Genomic DNA, 24,611 nt, shown 5'->3' with positions numbered 1-24,611 from the left:
AATGACAGCTCACAACCAACTGTAGCTGGTTACAGGGATACCCTGACACTCTTACATGGACATACATGCAGATAAAACACCAACACACAGATATTTAAAAAAATAATAAAAACACAAAAAGAAAGATGCGTTAACACAAAGTCTACTATATCTGACTCTAACTGGAAAAAACTTAATGCACTAGAGAAAATGAGAAGGCATTTTCCCAAAAAATATACAAGAGAAAAACATACACATAAAAACATATTTTAAATCTCATTAGAAAGACTGGTGCTAAGTAGTGAAAACAACTGCTCTTCAAAGGTCCTTTACTGATTTTATTTAATACTTTCATGGCTGTAGTATCTTTGACAGAAAAAATAGTAACAACATTAAATGTTCTTTGGGGCAAGCAACAGTTGCTTATGATCTATGAACACCTTTTTAAAAATACTACAAATATTTTTTCTTGTCTACTTTGAACAATCATAATTCCTACATGCTAAGCCACTAAGTCACATGCCACTTACCATGTTGACACTGCAACAATTTTATACACCACCAGTTTAACTCTCAATTTGACTTAAGAAGTATAAATGGGAGAATAAATGAAGGCAGAACAACTTTAGTGAACTTCCTTCCAGTTGTTATGGGACGTAACAGGATACCTGCATATTGACTACCTCATTTACTGCTCATTACAGGCATCATCAATCCAGTTTACAGATGAGCAAACTGATTTTTACCTTGTCAATGTACTGCAATTCAAATGTCAAAGTAGGTTCTCTTTTTACATCTTGAAAAGCTTCCCTATAGAGCAGTGTATTCAATCAATTAGCTGGCTCTTGTTTCCCGTGGGCCATTTGCCAATGTCTACAGACATTTTAAATTGTTACATTTATACGGTGGATTTCATTGATGGATTTTCATATATTGAGCCCACTGCATCCCTAGTGAAGCCTATTTGATCATGGTGGATGATGTTTTTGATGTGTTCTAGGATTCAGTTTGTGAGTATTTTTGCATCAATATTCATAAGGGAGACTGATCTGAAATTCTCTTTCTTTGCTGAGTGTTTGTGTGGTTTAGGCATCAAGGTAACTGAGGCCCCATAGAATGAATTTGGCAGTGTTCCCTGTGTTTCAATTTTATGGAATAGTTTGAGGAGTATTGATAGTAGCTCATCATTGAATGTCTGATAGAATTCTGTGCTGAAACCATATGGCCCAGCAGGTTTTGTTTTCTGTTTTGGCTGGGAAACTTCTAATGACTTCTTCTATTTCCTTAGGGGTTATAGGACTATTTAAATTGTTTACCTGATCTTGATTCAATTTTAATAAGTGGAATCTATCAAGAAGAGACTTGATACCCTATGAACATATACAGGGGGAGGTAATCCCCCTCAGGAACAGTCATAGGGGAGGGGAATAAGGGGAAAATGGGAGGGAGGGAAGAATGGGAGGATACAAGGGATGGGATAACCATTGAGATGTAACAAGAATAAATTAATAAAGGAGAAAAAAATAAAAATAAAATAAATCCATACAGATATAAATACCAAAAAAAAAGAAAGAAAGAAAGTTTGTCCATTTCATTTAGATTTCCCAATTTTGTGGAGTACAGGATTTTAAAGTAAGACCTAATGGTACTCTGGATTTCCTCAGTGTCTGTTTTAATGTTCCCCATTTCATTTCTGATTTTGTTGATTTGGATATTCTCTCTCTGTCTTTTAGTTTGGCCAAGGATTTGGCAATATAATTCCTGGGCATATACCAAAAAGATGTACCATCATACCACAAGGTCACTTGCTCAACTATGTTCATAGCAGCTTTATTCATTATAGCCAGAAACTGGAAACAACCTAGATGTCCTTCAACCCAAGAATGGATAAAGAAACTGTGGTACATTTACACAATGGAATACTACTCAGCTATTAAAAAACAAGGAAATCATGAAATTTGCAGGCAAATGGATGGAACAAGAAAAGATCCAGACCCAGAAAGACACATAGGGTTTGTACTCATGTATAGGTGGATATTAGCCATAAAATAAAGGATAACCAAGCTACAATCCACAGACCTAAAGAAGCCCCAGGGAGGATGCTTGAATATCACTCAGAAAATAAAATAAAACAGGCCTTGTAAGTTGACGGAAGGAGGGAACTGGGTAGGAGAGGGGATGGGGAGGGGAGCAGAGGTAGGGATTAGGAATAGGGAAAGGTGGAAGGGAAGAAGGCGAGGTGAGAGAAAGGAAATCAGAGGTGAGAGGATTTCTGGGACATGCCAGAGACTTGGGATAGGCTCCCATAGACCTGGGAAGACTATAGAAGCCACCCTAGCTGAGACTCCTGGCAGTAGAGAATATGGAGCCTGAAGTGGCTACCTCCTATAGCCAGGCAGGACTTCCAGTGGAGGGTTAAGGAGACCAACCCACCCACAAAACCTTTGACACAAAATTTGCACTTGCCTACAAGATATGCAGGGACAAAGATGGAGCAAAGACTGAGGGAATGGCCAACGAAAGCCTGGCCCTATTTGAGACCCACCCCATGGGAGAGAACCAATCCCTGGCACTATTAGTGTTACTCTGCTATGTTTGTAGACAGGAGCCTAGCATAACTCCTCTCAGTAGCTGATCAAAACAGATGCAGAGACCCACAGACAAACAATAGACAGAGCACAGGGAGTCCTATGGAAGAGGTAGGGGAATGATAGAGCAAAAAGGGATCAAGGACACCACAAGAAGCTCCACAGAGGAAACTAACCTGGGCCCATGGGGACTCACAGAGACTGTACCACCATCCAAAGAGCATGCATGGGCTGGACCTAGACCCTCTACACATATGTAGCAGATGCGCAGCAGCTTGGTCTTCATGTGAGTTCCTCAGTAACTGGCCTTCTTGGGCTCTGAGGCCTGTCTTTGGATCCCATTCCCCTAACTGGGCTACCTTGTCTGGCCTCAGTGGGAAAGGATGCTCTTAGTCCTGCAGCAACTTATTGTGCCAGGAAGGGTTGGTTAACCCCTTTCTCTAGGGAGAAGGAAAGGGAAGGATGGGGGTGTGTGTGTGTGAGGAAGGGACTGGGAAGAGAGGGGTGGGATCCGATCAGGATGTAAAGTGAATAAACAAATACTTTTTAAAAACTGTTACATTTAGAGGTAGCAAGTTCTTGGCATCCAGCTGATAAAGACTAGGGATAGCTCCAATTACAGAAAATTATTGAGTCCCAATGTTAATCACACCAAGGTTGAGACACATGCTGTAACTAACTTTGAAATTATCATACATACTACTGGCATTCAAATAAATCTTGTCCTATTCAAAATAGTCATCTTATATGAAAGCAGAAGAGGGACTACAAAAGTGTGGGAAGACGGGCAAAAACAAAATATGAAAATACCATAATCTACTACCTTGTATGCTAATTTAAAAATACCTTACCTTAGAGAGCACATGCCTGTCCCAACAATATTCTGTACTAACAACACAGCTATGAACCTCATAGATTTTTTCCAGAGGTGAAGGTAAGTATTTTCTTGGTGGAAATCTCTGCATTTTGTTAATAATTTTTGTATTTTAAAGTGATCAGAAGTTATCACTCAAAACTCATAAAGCTATGAAAGATCAAACTGCATAGTGATATTAATAGCCATAGCTAAGCACCTGCTTCATTCCATTACTATTCCAGGTAATTTAGGTTGAGTACTCCTAATCTAAAAATCCAAAAATGTCCTATTTGGACATTCAGATTTCAGATTTGTTTAAAAATAAATTTATTAAAATTTATTAATGTATATGGGTGTTTTGTTTGAGTATATGTCTATGTATCATGTATATGCAGTGTCCATGAATGGCAGAAGAGGGCATCAGATCCTCTGGGACTGAAGTGATAAGACTTTTCTGAGCAATGTGGGGGTTGTGAATTAAACACAGGTTCTCTGGAAGAGCAGCCAAGCCAGTGTTCTTCACTGCTGGGCCATCTCTCCAGTCCCAAATTTCAGATATTTTGATGAGGGTCTTCAACTGGTAAAGCCTGTAAATACTCTAAAATCTGGAGCAATAAAAATCCCTAAAGATGTAAATACTCTAGTCCCAAACATTTCAAATAAGAAATACCTTTTAAATTCAGCTTTTAAAACTTTTCTATCTATCAACCTACCTACCTACCTATCTATCTATCTTTTGAGATAGAGTCTTATATAGCTCAAGATAACCTTCAAAATTAGATTTGTCTGTCTGTAAAATCCACTAAAATTATATTAATTTTCTGTATTTCCTGTAATTTGGCTTTTAGACAATTCCAGAGGCAAAAAGGACTCTTCCTCTCTGGTATCATTATACTTTCAATAAAGGAGACACTGTCAAACACAGATTACTGCAGTACAATTACTTGAAGAGAATGAGTTTGCTCATTTTTGTAAATTCAAATGTGTGTGGGTAAGTCACAAACATGTGGTTAAAAAAATTGCCCACTATCTTCATTCATCCCTCATTAGCTCATTTCCCATTCACAAACAAAATATATAAATGAGTCAGTAAATAAAGGAGGACAAACAGGAGGGAACTAAACAAGAAACAAAAACAGGATGATATAATAGGTTTAAGGTGGTCAGTGAGAAGCAATGTGAGCAGACAGAAAGAGCAAATAGTTTGAAAAAACAAAACATGCATTATTGGCAAGGCTACTGTTCAGAAGGAAACAAGGTAGTTCGTTTCCTCAGGAAACTAATTCAGCAGGATTTCTGTTCATAGCAGCAGAATTCACAATAGCCAAGAGGAAAAGGTAACCTAAATACCTATCAAAGAATGAACAGATAGAAAATGTGGTCTATTCATACAATGAAATTATATTTAGGTTTCAAAAGGAAGAAAGTTCTGGTACATAGCACAATGAGTCTGGGCCTTGATTACACTAAGTCAAATAAGGCAGGCACAAAAAATGACACTTACATAAGGTGTTGAAAGTAGTCCAATTCATAGAAAGAACAGCAGCTATTAGGTGCTCAAGGCAGGAGGAAGTAGAGTTGAGATATAAATACACAATTTCTGCTTGGGAGATGAAAAAGTTCTAGATATCTGCTTTACAACAGTAGTTGTATTTAATACTACTGAACCACAAGCTTAAAATTCTTTAAGAGTAAATGATTACATGCTTTTACCACCATAAAATGTTTCTTTTTAAAAAAATATATTTTATTAATTTATTCATATTACATCTCAATTGTTATCCCATCCCTTGTATCCTCCCATTCCTCCCTCCCTCCCACTTTCCCCTTACTCCCCTCCCCTATGTCTGTGTCTGAGGGGGACCTCCTCCCCCTGTATATGCTCATAGGGTATCAAGTCTCTTCTTGGTAGCCTGCTAGCCTTCCTCTGAGTGTTTCTTAACTAAAGTATCTATTATGAAAACAGTATCAACATTCAGCTACCATCTAATACTCTCAATTAAATATGAAAAATCAAGAAATATAACAAGATTGCCCAGCAATTTCAAGTGGAATCCCATGGCTTGTTTTAGCAGTCCTGTGGGCACACAAAATATAAATTAAAAAGTTTGAGATTAGTGTAATTAATTATGCCATGGTATTATTAACCTTAGCTTTAAAAACTAATATTATATGTCATCCTAGACTAAAATAATATGGTCATGGATCCAGATTATATTAACCAGCTCTTAATTTAGTACCTTTACTTTTTTTCTTTATCCTCTCTAAGATAAAAAGCTGAAATTACAAATATATTTCCCTTTGCCTTTAGATAGCTAAAGACAAAGTGCTATAACAATTGGAAGATGGCATTTTTCTACTCATGACAAACACATATTTCAGAAATGACTATTTATATAACCATAGAAAGGAGATGGCTACACTGAATAGTGAATATACACAAAAGAGACAAAAAGAAATAGACTGAATGTATTTTGTATTATGAGACAGGCACGAGATTTTAGGAGCCAGAGGTTGAATGTTATAGTTTAGATAGGGACTATCCCCAACAGGCTTAGTTAGCAGCTGATGGACTTTTTTGGTAATGCTGGATCCTGAGGGCTCTGACTTAGTCAATGTGTCGATGAATTCATAATCTAATGATATTTTTGAGAGGGGATGAAAACTAGTAGATAGAGGAAGGAAGTCACTGGAGGCATGCGCTGAAAAGATATGTCTTGTCTCTCCCTTTCTCTTTTTCTCCTGTTAGCCATGAAGTGACTTTCCCTGCTCTTTTATGTGCTCCCACCATATACTGCCTTACTATGGTCTAGAAGTGATGGATTTGAATACTATGATCTAAACCTTCTGAAGCTGAGAGTCAAACCAAATATTTCCTCTTTTAAATTGTTTCTCTCAGGTAACATAATGGTGATAGAAACAAAAACAAAAATCACTGTTTAGGCCACTGGCTAGATCCTTGGATAGAATATTATGCCTACAATAGTATATATAGTAACGCCTTGTCTATAAAAGTACTAGCAAATATAAAATTGCTCATAAAGGATTCCACACCATTGAGAGGCCAGCAGTTTAACTGCCCAGTGGAAACTTCAAGTAGCTTTGAATGGGCTTCTGAATGCAGTGAAGTGGAAGATACCAGGAAAATCTGGCTGGCTCAAGCCAGCTTTCCCACTGACAAGGAGCCCCTGCCATCTGAGGGTCAAACATCATTCATTCCTGCCAACCTTTAGTAACTAATTTATGGCCGTGTTTTGGTTCACTTCATAAAAGTTAAAGGTCAACTGAAATGAAGGAATACCCCTTTCTTTCCTTTTCTTTTTTGCCCATCACTATTTTTCCCTTAAATATATAAGGCAGCAGTACTAACTTCCTTAAAACTGTATACAAAAGCATATCCTACTGCAACTATGCTGACAGGTGGGCAGCTCAAAAAGAAACATGAACTTCAAGATTACATATAAAAAATGAAGCAATTAAAAACTCATTGTGTGAAAAATAAAGTTCTCAGCACCAAGGACGCTTGCCTGGGCTCAACAGAGCCAATATATGACAATCAGACCAGAAAGCAAAAGGGATGTTGTTTTTGTATGTAATACTAATTATTCTCCCTATAGACTAGAAATACAGTTGTCTCTGAATCATCTCATACTGTCATAACCATTTTTAGATATCACTTTCCTCTTTAAACTCTGTTTTATTCTTTCATCTCTTTGAGAGGATAGAAATCAATTACTTTATCCACTGTTTGACAGTGGGTATCTTCTGTTCTGTCTCGTGGGAAAAAAACAGCAACAAGCAACTCACATGGATTCTAGTTATTATTTAACAAGATTTCTTTGGGGGGGTTTTGAGACAGGGTCTCTCTGTGTAGCCTTGGCTAGCCTGGACTTGCTTTGTAGACCAGGCTGGCCTCAAACTCACAGTGATCCACCTGGCTCTACCTCTCGAGTGCTAGGATTAAAGGCATGTACCACCAATGCCTGGCTAACAAGCTAATTTTTATTGTATTATAGTGCATCAGAAATTTCTCGAAGAATTTCACAAATGATGACACATTAAATTCTTTTAAGTCAACAACCAATCATATTAGAGGCAAGTGTTACTAAAATTGGAGCTCACTACACTGAAGGAACAGGATTATTATACTTTGTTTTCTCAGCTTAGTGAAGGCTGGCATTCATTCTTAAGATGCTCCCTCTACTTTGGGGTATTGAGTTTAAAATCCACTGTGTGGTTAGGATGAAGAACATGAAGGATAACACACATTTTTATAGAGATCATGATGTCTTTTTTAAAAATTTTATTAATTTATTCAGATTATAACTCAATTGTCATCCCATCACTTGTATCCTCTCATTCCTCTCTCCCTCCTGCTTTGACCCTATTTCCCTCCCCTAGGTCTATGACCGAGGGGGACCTCCTCCCCCACTATACGGTCATAGGTCATAGGCTATCAAGTCTCATCATGGTAGCCTGCTCATTCTTTTTTTGAGTGCCACCAGGCCTCCCCACCAAGGGAAGATGGTCAAAGATGGAAGCACCAGAGTTTTCATGTCAAAGTCAGTCCCTGATCGCCACAAAGTCAGTCCCTGATCAGTCCCTGATCTCCACATAACTGTCCATTGGGTAGATCAGAGTAGGGGTTCGATGTTTACTACTGTATTGTCCTTGGTTAGTGGGATGAGATTCCATCATTATTTGCTGGTATCTACTACATGTACATAAGGTATATCCAAAATAAATGCGCACGCATGCACGCACACACACACGCGACACACACACACACACACACACACATGTACAAGAAATGTTTATAAAAGCATTTGTTTTAGCATCTCAAATCTGGAGCATCTTAAATGCCCATCATCAGTAAAATGAATTATGACATATCTATAAAATGGAATATTCTACAACAACAAAAAATGAACTAGTGATATACACAATAGCATATATGAGTATCATCAACATGCTGTTGAAATTCTGAAGCCAAATACAAAACAGAGTATGTTGTATGATTCTATTTATATGAAGTTGAGGACAAGGAAATTAAACTATAGAGATAAGAGGTTGTAACATCGGTTGCCTTTGGAGTGGCAGATATAGATGAACAGGAAACGTTGAAGTGATTAAAAATGATAGGGATATTGTATATATGTGTATATTAATTTCTCAAACTCATCAAATTATGTATTTATGATCTATATACTTTCACTGCTTGCAAAATTTTATCTTGATTTAAAAGACATGTGACCTTACATAGGTGACAAGATACCAGAGGACATGGGCTCCTGTTTTGTTGCTGTCTTAAATATGCTGCCAGTGGCATGTCACCAATCTAAAGCTTAATCTAGCTGCTGAAAAAAATACAGCCTCTGAAACTGAGAAACCAGATGCAGTAATTCTCATGTTATTCTGAACACTCACTTCATGTGTTACTTATTTGAAGATGCCATTCATTGGAAAGCTGATGAGGGCACTAGAAGCCCCTAGATATTAAACCACATTGCATACATTTCCAGAATACTCTTCTGTAGTGATCTGACAAACCATGTAAGTAACAGCTTACTTACTGGAGACAAAAAAGAATGTACGTCATCATGATTCTTAAAATATTTAGTTTTTCCTATATATTATCAAAGAAGAGAGACAGTAGAAATAAGACATTTAGACACCTAGTATTTTGAGAGGTTGAATGTGAAACTCTACTTATACTGTAAATTCACAGTACTCATGTTTGGATGCTCACGTAGCTAGAAACTACACTTTCCAATTTCACTTGCAGCAAGATGATTCCTAGTAACATACCCATAGATTAATGTAGCTCTCAGCTATCATGAGAGAAACTTCTATTTGTAGTGGATAGTAACTAACAGACATGTATAACTGGTCAAGGTACAAAGAATAAGAGAATGTGGAACATATAGACTGAACTACCTTCCTCCAAAGGCCCAAGGATCACTGCAGAAGAGGATACAGAAAGAGTGTAAGAGCCAGAGGTCATGGATGACTGCAAGGAAACAGTGTTTTCTAGACACATTAACACAATTCCACATATGAACTCGCAATGATTGTGACAATACACACAAGACCTGTGCCAATTCAAGCCAGACAAATTCTCAGCATGGAGAGGTGATATGGGCATGAAGTCTCACTCATAATTGTTACTATAGGGAGAGGGAGAGTTGGTTTTCTTTTAAAACATAGCCCATGGTATGTTGACCAGTGGAAGGCCACACAATCAAGAACATACAGGCATCACAAATTGGATTTGATGGGTTTAAAAACATGGGGATACAAATTTGGGTGAGGAGATAAGAGGGGTGTATCTGGGGGTAGCTGGGGGAGGGGCATGAATATGAGCAAAGTATAACGTACAAAAGAAAGAATTAACAAGTGGGAAGAAGAAAATCACTTGCCTCATGTTTCCTTCTAGTCTCTAACCCCGTTTTACAGGCTGCAGTGTAAGAGTGATAGTGAACTAGCTTCAACCACGCAGATGAGGCCAAACATGATAGGACAGTCATTCTTAACCTTTCAAATGCTGTGACCCTTTAATTCAGTTCCTCATGTTGTAGTGACCCTCAACCATAAAATTATTGTGTTGCCACTTTGTAACTGTAATTTTGCTACTGTTATGAATTGTATTGCAAATATCTGATAAGAAGAATATCTGATATGTAACCCCCAAGAAAAGGTTGTTTGAAAACTGTTGTTCTAGGGGATAAAACCTATAAAATGGTTGGATGCTAAGTCTAAATGCAAGTTCTAGAGTAGTGCTATTTTACTAACAGCCTGGTTTCCTCACCTCTAGCCTGCTATATAAGAGGAAATTTTCAATCTTATTTAGATCATTGGATTTGCAGGCTCTTTTTTGGAGGGCGGGGAGGAAAGAGTTTATTATAATTTTTACTCTCAAGTCAAAGTTAGAACAGGAACTCAATACAGAAACCTGGGGCAGCCACTGGAAGCAGAAGCGATGGAAGAATTCTGATTACTGGTTTGTTCCGAATGGCTTTTTCAGCATGTTTTCTTAAGAGTATCCAGGACCACCTACCCAGGGGTAGCCCCACCCACTGTTAGCTGAGCTGACCCATATCAAATATTAGTCAAGTAGTACCCCATAAACTGGCCTCTAAGCCAATTTTTGCTACATCATTTTAGCTAATCTACTTGCTATTTAAGCTTTTGAGGCCTGTAGTCTAGGCAGGACTTTCTCAGACACACACACACCACCACCACCACCACCTCTAGTTTTATGTCAACTTGACACAAGCTAGTTATCAGAGAGGAGGGCCCCTCAGTAGAGAAAAAGCCTCCATAACATCAGGCTGTAGGCAAGCCTATAAGGCACTTTCTTAATTAGTGATTGATACGGGAGGGCCCAGGCCATTATGGGTGATGTCATCCCAGGGCTGATGGTCCAGGGTTCGATAAGAAAGCAGCCTGAGCAAGCCAGGGGAGGCAAGCCAGAAAGCAGTACCGCTCCATGGCCTTTGCATCAGGCCCTGCCTCCAGGTTCCTGCCCTGTTTGAGTTCTTGCCTCAACTTTCTTTGATGATCAACAGTGATATGGAAGTGTAAGCCAAATAAAATAAACACTTTCTTCCCCAACTTGCTTTTTGATCATGGTGTTTCACTGCAGCAACAGAAACCCTAACCAAGATATCATCTTTGTCTATCATAAAACATCAATCTTGTTGCTTCAGCTAGTCCCCATAACCTAAAAGATACCTTAAATACCTTTTACTCTTCTTTTTCTTTTCTTTTTAAGGTTTTTTTTAAAGACAGGGTTTATCTAAGTATCCCTGGCTGTCTTTCAACTAGCTCTTTGAGCAAGCTGGCCTTGAACTCACAGAGATCCAACTACCACTGCCCACCGCCCCCCTCAAGTACTGGGATTAAAGGTGTACACTACTGCTGCCTGGCAATACCCTTTTCAAGTATGTGATCCCATTCTCTATGCTTAACCTTCTATCCTGCATTTGCCTTCACTTGCATCTTGTGTTCTGGTTGCACTGAATATTACTTGGATGCACTGTGTACCAAAAAGAATTATAGGCTTGCATTCCAAGCAAATGGAATGGTCTCTCTCAATCTTCCACATCCTACTCTCTCCAATGCGTGATGTAATCTTCAAAACTTAGACAAGAAAATACAGAGACACTTTTCTTCCCCCTCTGCTATGCTTCTGTATCACTTTGGACAACCCTTCATCAAACTGCTTATCTCCCTGAGCTATTAGGATCCCTCCCTCACCCACTCCACACCCCCCTCTCTCATTTTGAGATACTCTTACTATGTAGCTCTGGCTGGTTGGACTAGAACTTGCTATATGAACCGGGCTAACCTCGAACTCATAAGATCTGTCTACTTCTGCCTCTATAATGTAGGGAAATAAAGGGGTGCACTGTCATGACTGCCCCTTTAGGATTGTTTTACATGCCTCATCTCATAGTTAGAATATATGTCTCAAAGGCAAAGTATCTAGCGTATTTTCATACCTTTGGCAGTTATCATATGACTTGGGTCATATCTGATGAATGTTGAAAAAACAACAAGATTTTAACAGGTCATATGGTCACAAACCCTATACACACATCATTCTTACCTATTCAGTGCAAATGCATAGTGGAATTTAATGTTGTGCTGATCAGCCAAATCACATGTAGGCAGCATCTTCAGTGTTTCTACCAGCTTGACCATTGCATCATAGTCCTGTTGGAAAAAGTTCTCAGAGTGTGAAAGAGACAGGAAACAGCTCTTCATAGATTTTTATGAATAGTTATAAACATAAGACAGTCTCCAAATTTAAAGATAAACTTTTCTTTGCAGATATTATTTATTGAAGTTAATCATAGCTTTGACAAGTACAGAGAATAAATATCAGAAAAGATAAATGGGGCAGAGGAGGAATTCCTGCTATCGGAGGGCACAAAAAGATCAGTAGAAAAATTGTTACATCCTAAAACAAGAGGGCGAGTGAGCCTAGCAACAGGAAAAAGATATGCTGAGTGTGGGAGGATTAACAACATCAGCAGACCTGTGTTAAAATGAGTTAGAAAATACAAGAAAATTTGTCACATCCCATGCAAATGGAGAAAACATTTTATTCCTGCATACTTTGCCTAAATTAATCAAAGTTAGAATTTCCTAACTGCAGTACTGTTGATATTCTTGGCCTACATTTCTGCTCTGCTCTGCTGTCCTGTGTATTGTTGGATGGGTAGCTGCATCCCTACTAGAAGATACTAGTACTACTGTCCCACAAATCAGTTTTGACAAAAAGAATGTCTCTCTAGACAGTGCCAAATATCCCCAGGCTGAGAATTACTGTTTTAAATGTGGCATACATTACCCTGAGGGTTAAACTGCTACCAAGTGTGTCTCCATTGGGTTCCATTTTAGCAGTGCCACCAATAGTTACCCTTTATCCAGGCTTAGAACTACCGGTATTGGCCAAGTCACTGCTAGCCAGTCAGCAGACAGGATCCTCATACAGAAATAGACACCTGGCTTTAGACCTTGGTGCTGCTGTCTCAGAAAAGGGAAGACAATATATCCCTGGAACCTTCCAGCTATTCTTTGAGCCTAAGAGTTCTACCAATGGAAATGGAGAACTAAAGGCATTCAGGAAAAGAAGGGCAGAAGAAAGCCAGCAACTCAAAGAAACATTTCAAGAGTAAGGCATGGAAGCATATGCCTACATGACTGCATTGAGGAAGGAAAAGCAGGAACATCTGGAGATCAAAGTCATCTTTACCTACATCACAAGTCCAAGGCTCAATGGGCTACACAAGGCCCTGTCTTCAAATAACAACAACAAAACCAAAACCAATCCCAAAAAGAAATACGTCAAGAAATGTCGATCACATTTTCCTCTTGCACAATACCACCTGTTATTAAAAGCAGGTAGCTATATTTGTCATTCAGGCCATGGGTTCCTTAGTAGCTGCCTCTGTTCTTGGGCCAGATCATTAATGGATGTCGCCATCATTCAGATTTACAGAACTGTGATCAACTTCTAGTGTAGCTTTGCAGTCTTCTGTAAGTAAAGCACATTATCCTTTGTGCCTCCAGAAGGAAGAAATGCAAGATACTCTTCAAACAAGTTCAATTTGGAAGAGTAATCTTCCTTTTTCTTCATAGTTCCACACCTCATACCCTTCACAATATCCCAGTAACTTCTGATGCCTATTTTAGAAAACCCATCTGCATTTCCCTGGTTCCTTAAAATAGTCCAGCTACTGCTACTGCACTGAGGAGTGGTGGTAAAAAGAGAAAGATGTGACAAAAGCATAAAGGAAATGCCAGAAGAGTTGAGAACAAGGGCAATGAAGGTAGTCAGCCTCTGTTTGGATCATGTCTTTGTCACACTCTATGAATTTGAGGTTACTTAATTACTCTCTGCCTCAAATTTCTTCACTTAAAATTAAAATAGGAACAATAAGAGCAAACCTAAAACATAGGTACTGAATCAGGATTTACAAAGGCTTGGAGTATTGCCTAGAAAACACACACACACACACACACACACACACACACACACACACACACACACTTCTTTTCGTTTGTTTGTTTCAAGACAGGGTTTCTCTATAGTACTTGGGGAGGCATAGGCAGGCGGACCTCTGTGGCTTTGAAGCTAGCCTGGTCTACAAAGGGAGTTCAGGACAGATACATATACTTCTTAGTTTCATAATTTAAACAGTTCCATACAATAGGATCTCTTGCCAGAGTGCTCATTCGAGCTCTAATATGACAAAATTATCTTTAAAACATCCACAATAGTCCATCACCAGGTCACATTCCTATTTAGATAAAGCAGCTTCTTCACCACACCTCTGATGTAAGTAGGCATATTATGTATGAGAAATTCCTCGTGACAAAGAAAAGTCAGGCACATGCTAGCCTTCCCTAAGCACACTTCATACCTGGATATCACGGTAGGACAGGAGTAAGTTAATGATGATGTCTGATGTCAGAACCTCAGTGTTATCTATGCGGAATTTGATCCGAGTCAACTCTTTTGCCAGTTCATCACCCTGGTATTTTTCTCTGGCTTTTCGGATGTCATTCAGCAAGGTTTCTTTGTAATAAGCACTGGAGAAAGAAACAAAAACCTCTGATCATATACAGGGATCTAGGACTCTCTTGAGTGCTCAAACAAACATGGTTCTCAATAACACACAGGGACCTTGGCCATTCCTATACCAGTAAATATAAGATAATGTCTACCTTTTTGCATACTGCAGCAATAAACTAATAGGTGGTAATAAAATTCAGCTTATTACAACCTTAAAAATATCTTCAAAGCTGAAGTTTCAGACAGTCTGTAGAATTTTCAATGCAACCCGATAATCACACACATACACAGAGGGGGGAGGGGGAGGGAGAGGGGGGCATGAAACAAGTTTATGCGATTATTTAATTTCCTCCACTATCAACAGATTATCAAAAGCCAAACAAAACTCCAAATAACATGAAACCTAGGTAAAATTCATCTGAGAAACATTCTCATCTACTAAGTGTTCCAAGTTAGTAGTTATGAAGCTGTTCCCAGGTGAAGAAGAAGGGACCGTAGTGGTGTGTCTCTGAGTAATCCAACGAAGGGTACACAGTGGCCATGCCAGAAAGATAATAGACAACTGTACCTTTCACCCTTAGCTTTCCTTGTTATATGTTTCTGCAAATGTTTTTTTAATATAAAATAAAAATTTCTCTCGTATTAGTGTTAAACAAGAGAGTATGCAAAAACACTTAAAGACATGATTCCTCTGTCAGGTTCAATCTATACACCTCTTCATTAGACCTAAAAATATGCTATTAGGAGAGGTTTCTCCCTAAATGTCACTAAAATTTTACTTTGAAATAAAACAAGAGATAGCAAGGTGTCAAAGAAAGCCTTATTTGTTTTCTGTTGCTGCCATCTGGGTTTTAAGACTTCTTTCCCACTAAAGTCTGCCTGCCAAGGAAAGGCAACAGGACAGAGAAGGTGAGAGACGGGAAGCCTCCACAGTTTCGGGTGCCATGAGGTCCTTGACATTTATTACAAGTCAGTTTTGCCAGTCCTTCGGATTTTCATTTGTTTTGGAAGAACAAATCCTTCTTATGACACAACAGGAATAAATCCTTTAAATTGGCTGTAGGCAAAAATAACAGGGATCCTCTAGCTAAGAATCATTTCCTGCCTTTAACTTTTCAACTAACAACACTGAAGGAATTTATTGAGCACTAAGGTTCAAAGAGAGGAAGTGACTTCTCCAAGGCTATCCAGTGAGCAATCACCTAAGCCAGGATTCATACTCAAACCTGTCCACCTCTGAGTGGACACCATACCCCATGACGTAAATCTACAGGACATCCTGAGGTCAGGTTGGCTGAAGCTTGACTCAATGCATGCTTATAACAAGAACGTAAGGTCAGCATGACCTTGCTCTAGCATTTTGAGAACCTGAAGAACTGAGAGTATAAAGTTATGTTCAGAAATCATCTGAAGGCACAGAATCTTAAGAGTGGAAAATTGTCATTAAAAAAAAAGTCATGGATTTAAGCTCTCTGTTTTCTAAATAGGAAGAGACATAAAGAAGAAGAGCTACATAACAAAGTCACATAGGGGAACATGGCTAATAACATGGCCCAATTATGATCATGGGAACTTCACTCCTCTTCTCTTCTGGATTCATCTTAGGAACTCAGCTTAGTGATGCACTAAGAGAGTAATGATGGGTCCAGGATGATTAAGTGGATAGCCAATGACCCCTATTCTCTAGGCATCCTGGTCACTTCAAAGTAAACCTTATACCACCTCCCTGAAAGTGGAGGAAAATTTCTACAAGACTCCCAGGATTTTCAGTAGCTGACAGAGATTACCATGAGGTCACACGGATATCCTTAAGGAGGTTAGTGAACTTGTCCACCAGGGGCATACACAGTGGGCCCAGGATGGTGTCCCAGTTGGGCTGCATATACTCTGAGGCTCTCTTTTGGGCATCACTCTCGCAGCAAAAGTAATCAGCACATGGTGTCACAGTATAGGGGATGAAATAATAATTTCCACTAGATGCCTGTAAAAAAATAAACAAGAGGCGTTTCAGAAAGCAAGTAGTACAGAAACACAGCTGTAACCCTGAAGAGAACAACCTGGTAGGACAGAGAAGGAGAAGATATACAATATGGACATCAATTTGTGTGATTTCATTACAAGTCTATTAGGCTCAAAACAGAAAACCACTCAATTTCAAAATCACTACCATCTGCTTATATCTCTGAATTTCACTGGCAAAAATGTTAAAGATTTTTAAGCTTTAGAAACTATACAAATTTATTACCTATCTTCCAAACCACAAGGAACTTGTACCCCTTGATAACCAAGATTATAAAGTGGGTATTGACGCCAGGCATGGTGGTAGTGCACGCCTTTAATAAAAGCACTTGGGAGGCAGAAGCAGGCAGGTCTTTGTGAGTTTGAGGCCAGCCTGGTCTACAAAGCAAGTCCAGGACAGCCAGAGCTTTTACACAGAGGAACCTTGTCTTGAAAAACCAAAATAAATATAGATAGATAGATAGATAGATAGATAGATAGATAGATAGATAGGCAGGCAGGAATATTGGTTTTTAGTGTAAATTAAAAATCCACATTGATGAGTTAATACAGGTACTATTAATTTTTGCAAATAAAAAAGAGATACATATTAATATATGATTATTTCCAAAGATTTTATGAAAATATCTATTTAAGTATTTCACAACATTAAGCAATACTTATAGAAAGTGATATCTTTTGTTCTATAGAATAATTATAGTTGACTAAATCATGATCCTTTCAAAAGTATAAGCATTACCTTTAAAACATTAACAGAATACTCAATTTTTAGCATACTGAAGGCTAAAAATATATTCTTTATATGATATTCTTATAGTCAATTACCTTTACAGCTACAAATATATAAATATATATATGTGTGTATGTACAAATAAATTTGTCACACACACACACACACACACACATATATATGTTGTCATACACACACACACACACACACACACACACACACACACACACACACACTTTTTACAGAAGCAAGCAAGTGGGGACTGAGGACTGTTGGGCTGGCTGGGCTTCCTTTTTTCCTCCCTAACATCTTAATGAAGCTGCAGTGGTCATCTTTACTCTCTGAGCTTTGCCATGCTGCACAAGGACAACAAGAAAAAAGATGCCAAAAAGTCAGCTAAAAAAGACAAAGACCCAGTAAATAAGTCTGGTGGCAAGACCAAAAAGAAGTTGTCCAAAGGCAAAGTTCGGGACAAGCTCAGCAATCTAGTGCTGTTTAACAAAGCCATTTAAGACATATTCTTTAAGGAAGTTCCAACCTATAAGTTTATTTCTCCAGCTGTGGTCTCTGAGAGACTGAAGATTCACAGTTCCTTGGCCAGGGTAGCCCTTCAGGAGCTACTTACTAAAGGACTTATCAAGCTCGTTTCAAAACACAGAGCCCAGTTAATTTACACCAGAAACACAAAGGGTGGAGATGCCCCAGCTGATGGTGAAGGTACATAAACAGGTTCAAGCAGCTGTACATTTGGGAAAATAAAACTTTATTAAATCAAATACAAAGCAAGCAAGCAAACCCTGCCCCCAACAGATCCTACAGTAAAGGCCTTAAGGAAGATCAAAGAAGACAGGACTGAAAGATTGTAAGAGGAATATCAGGCAGTCTGCTGTGAAACAGTCTCTCCTAGGAATGGATGTATTAAAAAGGCTGGACTAATAGCAATATCAACAGATATGTTAATGTGGAAAGGGGAAACTTTCCTGGGGTCCCACACCTAGATAAAGAATTAAAGGCAATTGTTGACAACTGGGAAAAGGAGAATTAGCCTCTCCCAGAATGAGCTCCCTTATTGGCTGTCTAAAGTGTCAGCCTTGAAATCATACACATACAAACAACAAAAAGACTCAGCGGGTTGTATTCATATATATTTGTATGCGAGCGCATGCGCGCACGCACACACACACACACGTAACAAATATAATCAAAGTTTTAAAAAGCTATTAATTTGGGGGCATTGGAACAGTTTGAAGAATGGTTTGCTGGAAAAAAGGAAGAGATAATACTGTATCAATTAAAAACAAAAAAATATTCTAGACCTATTAGCCAATAATGAAGACTGACAATTGGATGTAACACCCACACAGCAAGATTCATCAAAAATATGACAGGAACAGCAAAGTGTAAGATGTTTCAAGAGCTCATCTTCAAGTCATTCATGGGGAGATTAAAATAAATGCCCCTGCCCAAAGCTGTGCAGGAGCCAGATTAAGAGTGGCACAATAAAGAGACATAGACATCACTGTAGTTCAACCAAGTCACAAAACTAACATGCAAGTTACAAAAACAGTAGGCCCAGGGGTAAGAGGGAAATCAATAAGCACTCTTGCAATAATTAACTTAAAATGTCCTTTCCCACCCCCCCCCCCAGCAAAACACAGAAAACACATGAAGAACTAGGACAGGGTAAATCATTTTATTTATTTATTTTTTATTAATTTATTCATATTACATCTCAATTGTTAGCCCATCCCATGTATCCTCCCATTCCTCCCTTCCTCCCACTTCCCCCCTACTCCCCCCCCCTCCCCTAAGTCTGTGTCTGAGGGGGACCTCCTCCCCCTGAATATGCTCATACGGTATCAAGTCTCTCCTTGGTGACCTATTATCTTTCCTCTGAGTGCCACCAGGCATCCCCATCCAAGGCACATGTTCAAATATGGGGCACCAGAGTTTGTGTGAAAGTTAGATCTCCTTCTCCACTCAACAGTGGAGAATAGGACAGGGTAAATCATAACGCAAGGAAAACAGCTTTTGAAAGACAGAAACATTGGATTTAGAAGACAATGACTTTTAAACAGCCATTATGCATTATGTTGAAAGATGTAAGAGAAGCCATGTTTTAAATATGAAAAAAGAGGGACTACTGGGGATGGAAGGGTAGAAAGTAGGAAGCAGAGACAGAAAATGCCATAATGAAACATTTTCTGTGTTAATTAAAAATAAACGAGTAGGGCCAGCTAGATGGAACAGTGGACAAAGCTGCTTCCTCAAAACACTGACAACCTGAGTTCACTCCTGGGACCCATAGGGTAGAAAGAAAGAACCAATTCTTACAAGTTGTCCTCTGACTTCCCTACAGGTGCTAGGACATGCACACCCGCACACAGACAAAACAAACAAACAAATAAGTGAAAAATGTTTAAAAGCATAAACCATATTTAAGCAAAACCAAAAAGGCATAATAATAAAGTCTCAAATAGAGAGTATCTATAAACAGAAATTATTTTAGAACAATAAAAAGAACCAAATTCTGAAGTTGGAAAATTCAATCACCAAACTGAAATCTTCACTGGAGGTCAGGGTTAGCAGACGTCAACATAGATTGATCTCTATTAATGCAATCTAGGGAGCAGAGTAAAAGGGACAAAGAACTAGGTACAGACTGTTAATTAAATGTGAAACAACACTAAATGCACCCGTATATACAAAATATAATACAAGTCCCTGAAGGATAAACAGAAAAATGTTCAAAGGAATAATTGTTGAAAAATTCCTTAATTTGATGAGTAGCATTAAATCTATATAACTAAGAAACTCAGTGAATTTGAAGCAGGCTGAAGACAAAGGTTCAAACTCAGGCACAGTATACTTAGAATCTTGAAAGATCAAGTTGGAGAGATGGCTGAGTGAGTAAGACCATTTGCTACTCAAATATGAGAAGCTGAGTTCAGATCTCAGCACCTACATAAAAAGCACACCTGTAAGCCCAGTGCTGTAGGGGCAAAGACAAGATCACAGGCTGCTAGCCTAGCTCCAAGCTCAGTAAGAAACCCTGTTTCAAAAAAAAAAAAATTAAGGCAGGGAGTGATAAGGCAAGATTCCTCAGATCCACTTCTAGCCTCCACATGCATTTACACCTACACACACATTTGCACATATATACACAGATCCTTACAGACAGAGATAAAATCTTGAAAGCAAAAAATAAAATCTTTCTTTGTTGGGTTTTGATCATGTCCCCTGGAGGGGGAGACCTGGTGGCACTCAGAGGAAGGACAGCAGGTTACCAAGAAGAGACTTGATACCCTATGAGCATATACAGGGGGAGGTAATCCCCCTCAGGAACAGTCATAGGGGAGGGGAATAAGGGGAAAATGGGAGGGAGGGAGGAATGGGAGGATACAACGGATGGGATAACCATTGAGATGTAACAAGAATAAATTAATAAAGGAGGAAAAAAAAGAAAAAAAGAAAATCTTGAAAGCAACAAGGAAAAAAATGTCATGGATAAAGGAATTCCAATAAGAGAGTATCTGACTTCTTATGAGAAACAATGAAGTCCCTGGGATGACATTCAACGTGCTTGGGTGGTGGTAGGGGTCGGGGAGGCTAGTAAGTGAATTTATAGGTATTGGTATACACCTGTAATCCTAGAATTTAAGAGGCAGGAGGATTGCATATTCAAGGCTAGCCTGGGATATCTAAAAAGTTCAAGGCTAGGTTGAGTTTCTTAGCTCGACCAAGTCTCAAAGAACTGAGGACTAAGGACTAAGGAAATTGCTCAATGGTAGACTGTTTCCTCTAGTATATGCAAGGCCCTGGGCTTGACCTTTAAGCACTGTAAAAATAAAATACTGTATGATTGTTAATTTCTTCACGTACCTTATTTAAAAATCCAATGCAAAAATACAATGATTTGACATCAATAACAGAAAACCATACAGGTGGAAATAAAGTTATACTGGAATAAAGATGATACCAAATGGTACTTGAATCCAGAGACAAATGAAAAGAAGCAGAAATGTCAAAAAGAAAGGTCAATACAATACTGCCTGCCTCCCCAGCACACACACACATATACACACACACATACACACACACACACACACACACACACACACACACATACACACGTACATTTTCTTTTATCAGTCTCATTTGAAAGCATAATTAAGCCAGATATGGTGGTTCACTTCTATGATTCCAGCACCCAGGATGCTAAAGCAGGAAAACTGCTGTGAATTTTGGGCTACATAGCAAATTTCAGGTTAGCCAGAGCAATGGCAAAACAAAAAGACATCATCAAAACAAAAATGTTTATAAATATCACAATTAAATAATCCCAGGCCTCAGTAACATGGAGGCAGATTAAGGGCACAAGAACAGAATCTATTTACATAGATTTCTGAAACAAACATTTCTGCTAAAGTCTTGTCAGCCTTATTCCTTTAGCAAACCTATCTTCCCAAATAACACAGGAGTAAACTTTGCCCTAGTCCTGCTGAAATCCTAATAAGGTGTGAAAACAGCATTTTGACAAGCAGGATGTGTGCTGTGATGGGTTCTTGCCCAAGAAGGCACAGCCAATAGCAGCAGGGACTGATGAAGGCCTCCCTGCAGCTAGGAGAGGTGCTGAGCTGGGAACAAACATTTAGCCACTGGTAGAGAAAAATGAGGAGAAAGAGAAGAAATGCATGAACTCTGAAATCAGCTCAGTGACTTTAATAAACAGGACTGGAGAGACAGCAGGAATCTTAACACTTGGGAAGGTAAAAATACTTCCTTTGAGAAAATCTTTCAGAAACCATCCCAAAGTTAAGGAAATTTGTCAGAAAGAAACTGGAACTAATGATTACATGTTTACGAGTAATTCATAAACTCCAATGAAAAAGGAATTTGTTTTTTAAAAGTGTCCTTCAAACACTGTATATTAAGCATACCAGAGTGTTGTCAATTTTGTAGAATCTAGCATCTCCTGGGAGATGGGCTTCTGGGGGATTATCTTGATTATATTGAGGCGAGAAGACCTGCCCATTGTGGGTAACATTTTTTAGATGGTCCTCTGAAGTGCATAAATGGAGAAAGGGAACTGAATGGGAGTATTAGTTTGTCTCTCTCTCCTTCCTGACTGTGGACATGATGTGACCAGCAGCTTCGCTGAAATGATGGACTGTACCCTCAAATTGTGAGCCAGAATAGACTCTTTCTGCCTTAAGTTGATTTTGTCAGAGTATTTTATCACAGCAACAGGAAAAGAAAATAAGATGGCACATTTGATAATTTTGGCTCTGAAGCCATGGCAAACTTTAAAAGTGAGGAGGGCAAGAGAAAAGGACCAGGAAAAAAATCTGTCATCCTTGAACATGGGCTTAATGATACCCACATGCTGGAGAAAATATCCAGAATTTAAAACAATGCTCCAGATATTGGCAGCATCTGTTTCTCAAAGAATTTTTAATTCATTGGAATTATAAAGATAACCACTTAAACAGGAACAATGAGTTTCTCTAAAATCTTATTTTCCAGAAAAAAAAATCACCTTGTCCAAAGGTCAAGAACCAGATTAGTTAAAAAAAAAAAAAAAAAAAAGAACCAGATTAGTTTTTAATAAAATGGTACTTTTAAATAATGTGATCCTAGCTTGAAAATTTAACTCGTTTTTATACAAAACAACTCTTCATTCTGTCACGGGACATGACAAGTGAAAATAAGGTCTGGTATTCTTTTGACATTTTCTTCCATAAACATAAAATGGAACATATCACCAAATAATTCTCCTGAGATACAAAAACATTGTAGGCCTCTGTCTTTCCTCTCTGCTAAGGTTATATAGTTTTCAGGTTATAAACATTCTACTCAATTGAAAAAAAATTCTGTACTTATCAGCCTGAAGAATGCATTGCTTACTCTTGAGGTACATATGACTTCTGTACTTGGGTTGTTTCTTCAATAAAATGCTTATAATTCATGCATACCCAGGTGTATTATCCAGATCTCCACAGCTGGGAGCTCTTCAACAGACTAGCTCTGCTGTCAGACCCTTCTGGAACACTGTCAGCACCAAAATCTACTTTACCCAAGGTTTTACTCCTTCCAGAAGTATACAAGTGTGTTAAAATCTGGGCGTTACATGACAACTCAAAACAGCACAGAAAAGCCCTTCCAAACTCAAATCTCCCAGGGAAACTGGCCAAAGCACCACAACTCCCCTCTTATCTCTTTGCCCAATCTGGCTTTGTTCCTCCTCTTGCCCAGTGTGGACCCCAAAGGCACTTCTTAATAAGCCTCATGGACCCTACACTGAGTCTCAAACTCTGCTTCCAGTGATTCACATAAATCAACCCATGAAAAGGAAAATTAGAACAAAACAACTTCCTGAATACATTTAAATTATGCACACTAGTGACAAAGAACCAGAAAGTTTAATAGGTTCCTGAATACCTTTAAATTATGCACACTAGTGACAAAGAACCAGAAAGTTTAATAGATAAAACAGCCTCAGGACTGGCTACACTTTCAAACTTTTCCTTTTGGAAATATAGCTTTTTATTCTCTTTCTTTCTTTCTTTCTTTCTTTCTTTCTTTCTTTCTTTCTTTCTTTCTTTTGTTTGTTTTGTTTTGTTTTTCAAGACAGGGTTTCTTTCTTTGTAGCCTTGGCTGTCCTGGAACTCACTCTGGAAACCAGAATGGCCTGGAACTCACAGAGATCCATCCGCATGCCTCTGCCTCCTCAGTGCTAGAATTAAAGGGGTGTGCCACTACTGCCCATAAACATGATTTCTAAATGGATAAAATATTGAAAGTGGCTATATTTACCTCTAAAACAACAGAAGCCACCACAGCAATGAATATGGATAAAAATACAGCAAAAGTGAGAAGTCATTTCTTAGAACTCTGACCAAAAACAACAACAACAAAAAACAAACAAAAATTTTTGCAGTTTTCAAATATTTGAATCATGAACTAAAACAGTGGTATTAATAGATTTTTTTTGGTGAACTGATTTTTTTTATAATCAATTCTGGAAAATAAATTAACAGTTACATTTATAAAAACAACCACAGTACAAAGTCTAATTGAATTTAAATCAAGGTGAGGAAAATGTGTATTCTGAAAACTATGAAACACTGTTGTCATACCCAAAATAAATGCAAAGATAGCCCATGTTCATGGATTAGAAAATTTAGTACTGTTAAGATGCTACTTTAGTTACTTTTCGTATTGCAGTTATAAAATTCTTTACAAAAGCAACTTGATAAAAGTTTTATTTTGGGCTCATGGTTTCAGGATATGGTATGTCATGGTAGAGAACATGTAAATGTTTAAAGGAGCTTCAACTATGGTAATTTTTAG

At 38.4% G+C, this 24,611-nt stretch overlaps 1 protein-coding gene and 1 pseudogene across 3 annotated transcripts in view; one reads left to right on the top strand and one right to left on the bottom strand.

Moving 5' to 3' along the window:
• MAP3K15 (mitogen-activated protein kinase kinase kinase 15) overlaps positions 1–24,611 on the bottom strand; it is a 126,991-nt gene that overhangs the window by 79,574 nt on the left and 22,806 nt on the right. For both annotated transcript variants that reach the window (XM_084788541.1, XM_084788540.1), the window contains exons 4-6: positions 16,297–16,490; positions 14,358–14,526; positions 12,035–12,141 (exon numbers count right to left, since the gene is read on the bottom strand). In XM_084788541.1, the coding sequence (XP_084644667.1) occupies positions 12,035–12,141; positions 14,358–14,526; positions 16,297–16,490 (470 nt within the window). The remainder of the gene's footprint in view (positions 1–12,034; positions 12,142–14,357; positions 14,527–16,296; positions 16,491–24,611) is intronic.
• Positions 17,559–18,034, top strand: LOC311601136 (small ribosomal subunit protein eS25-like; annotated as a pseudogene). Its single transcript has one exon. The product of its transcript is annotated as a small ribosomal subunit protein eS25-like (transcript).

This window comes from Acomys minous (assembly GCF_964271855.1).
Source record: "Acomys minous genome assembly, chromosome: 7".
Classification (NCBI taxonomy): Eukaryota; Metazoa; Chordata; class Mammalia; order Rodentia; family Muridae; genus Acomys; species Acomys minous.
The sequence above is the reverse complement of the archived record's forward strand: the minus strand, read 5'-3'. Positions and strand labels throughout refer to the sequence as shown.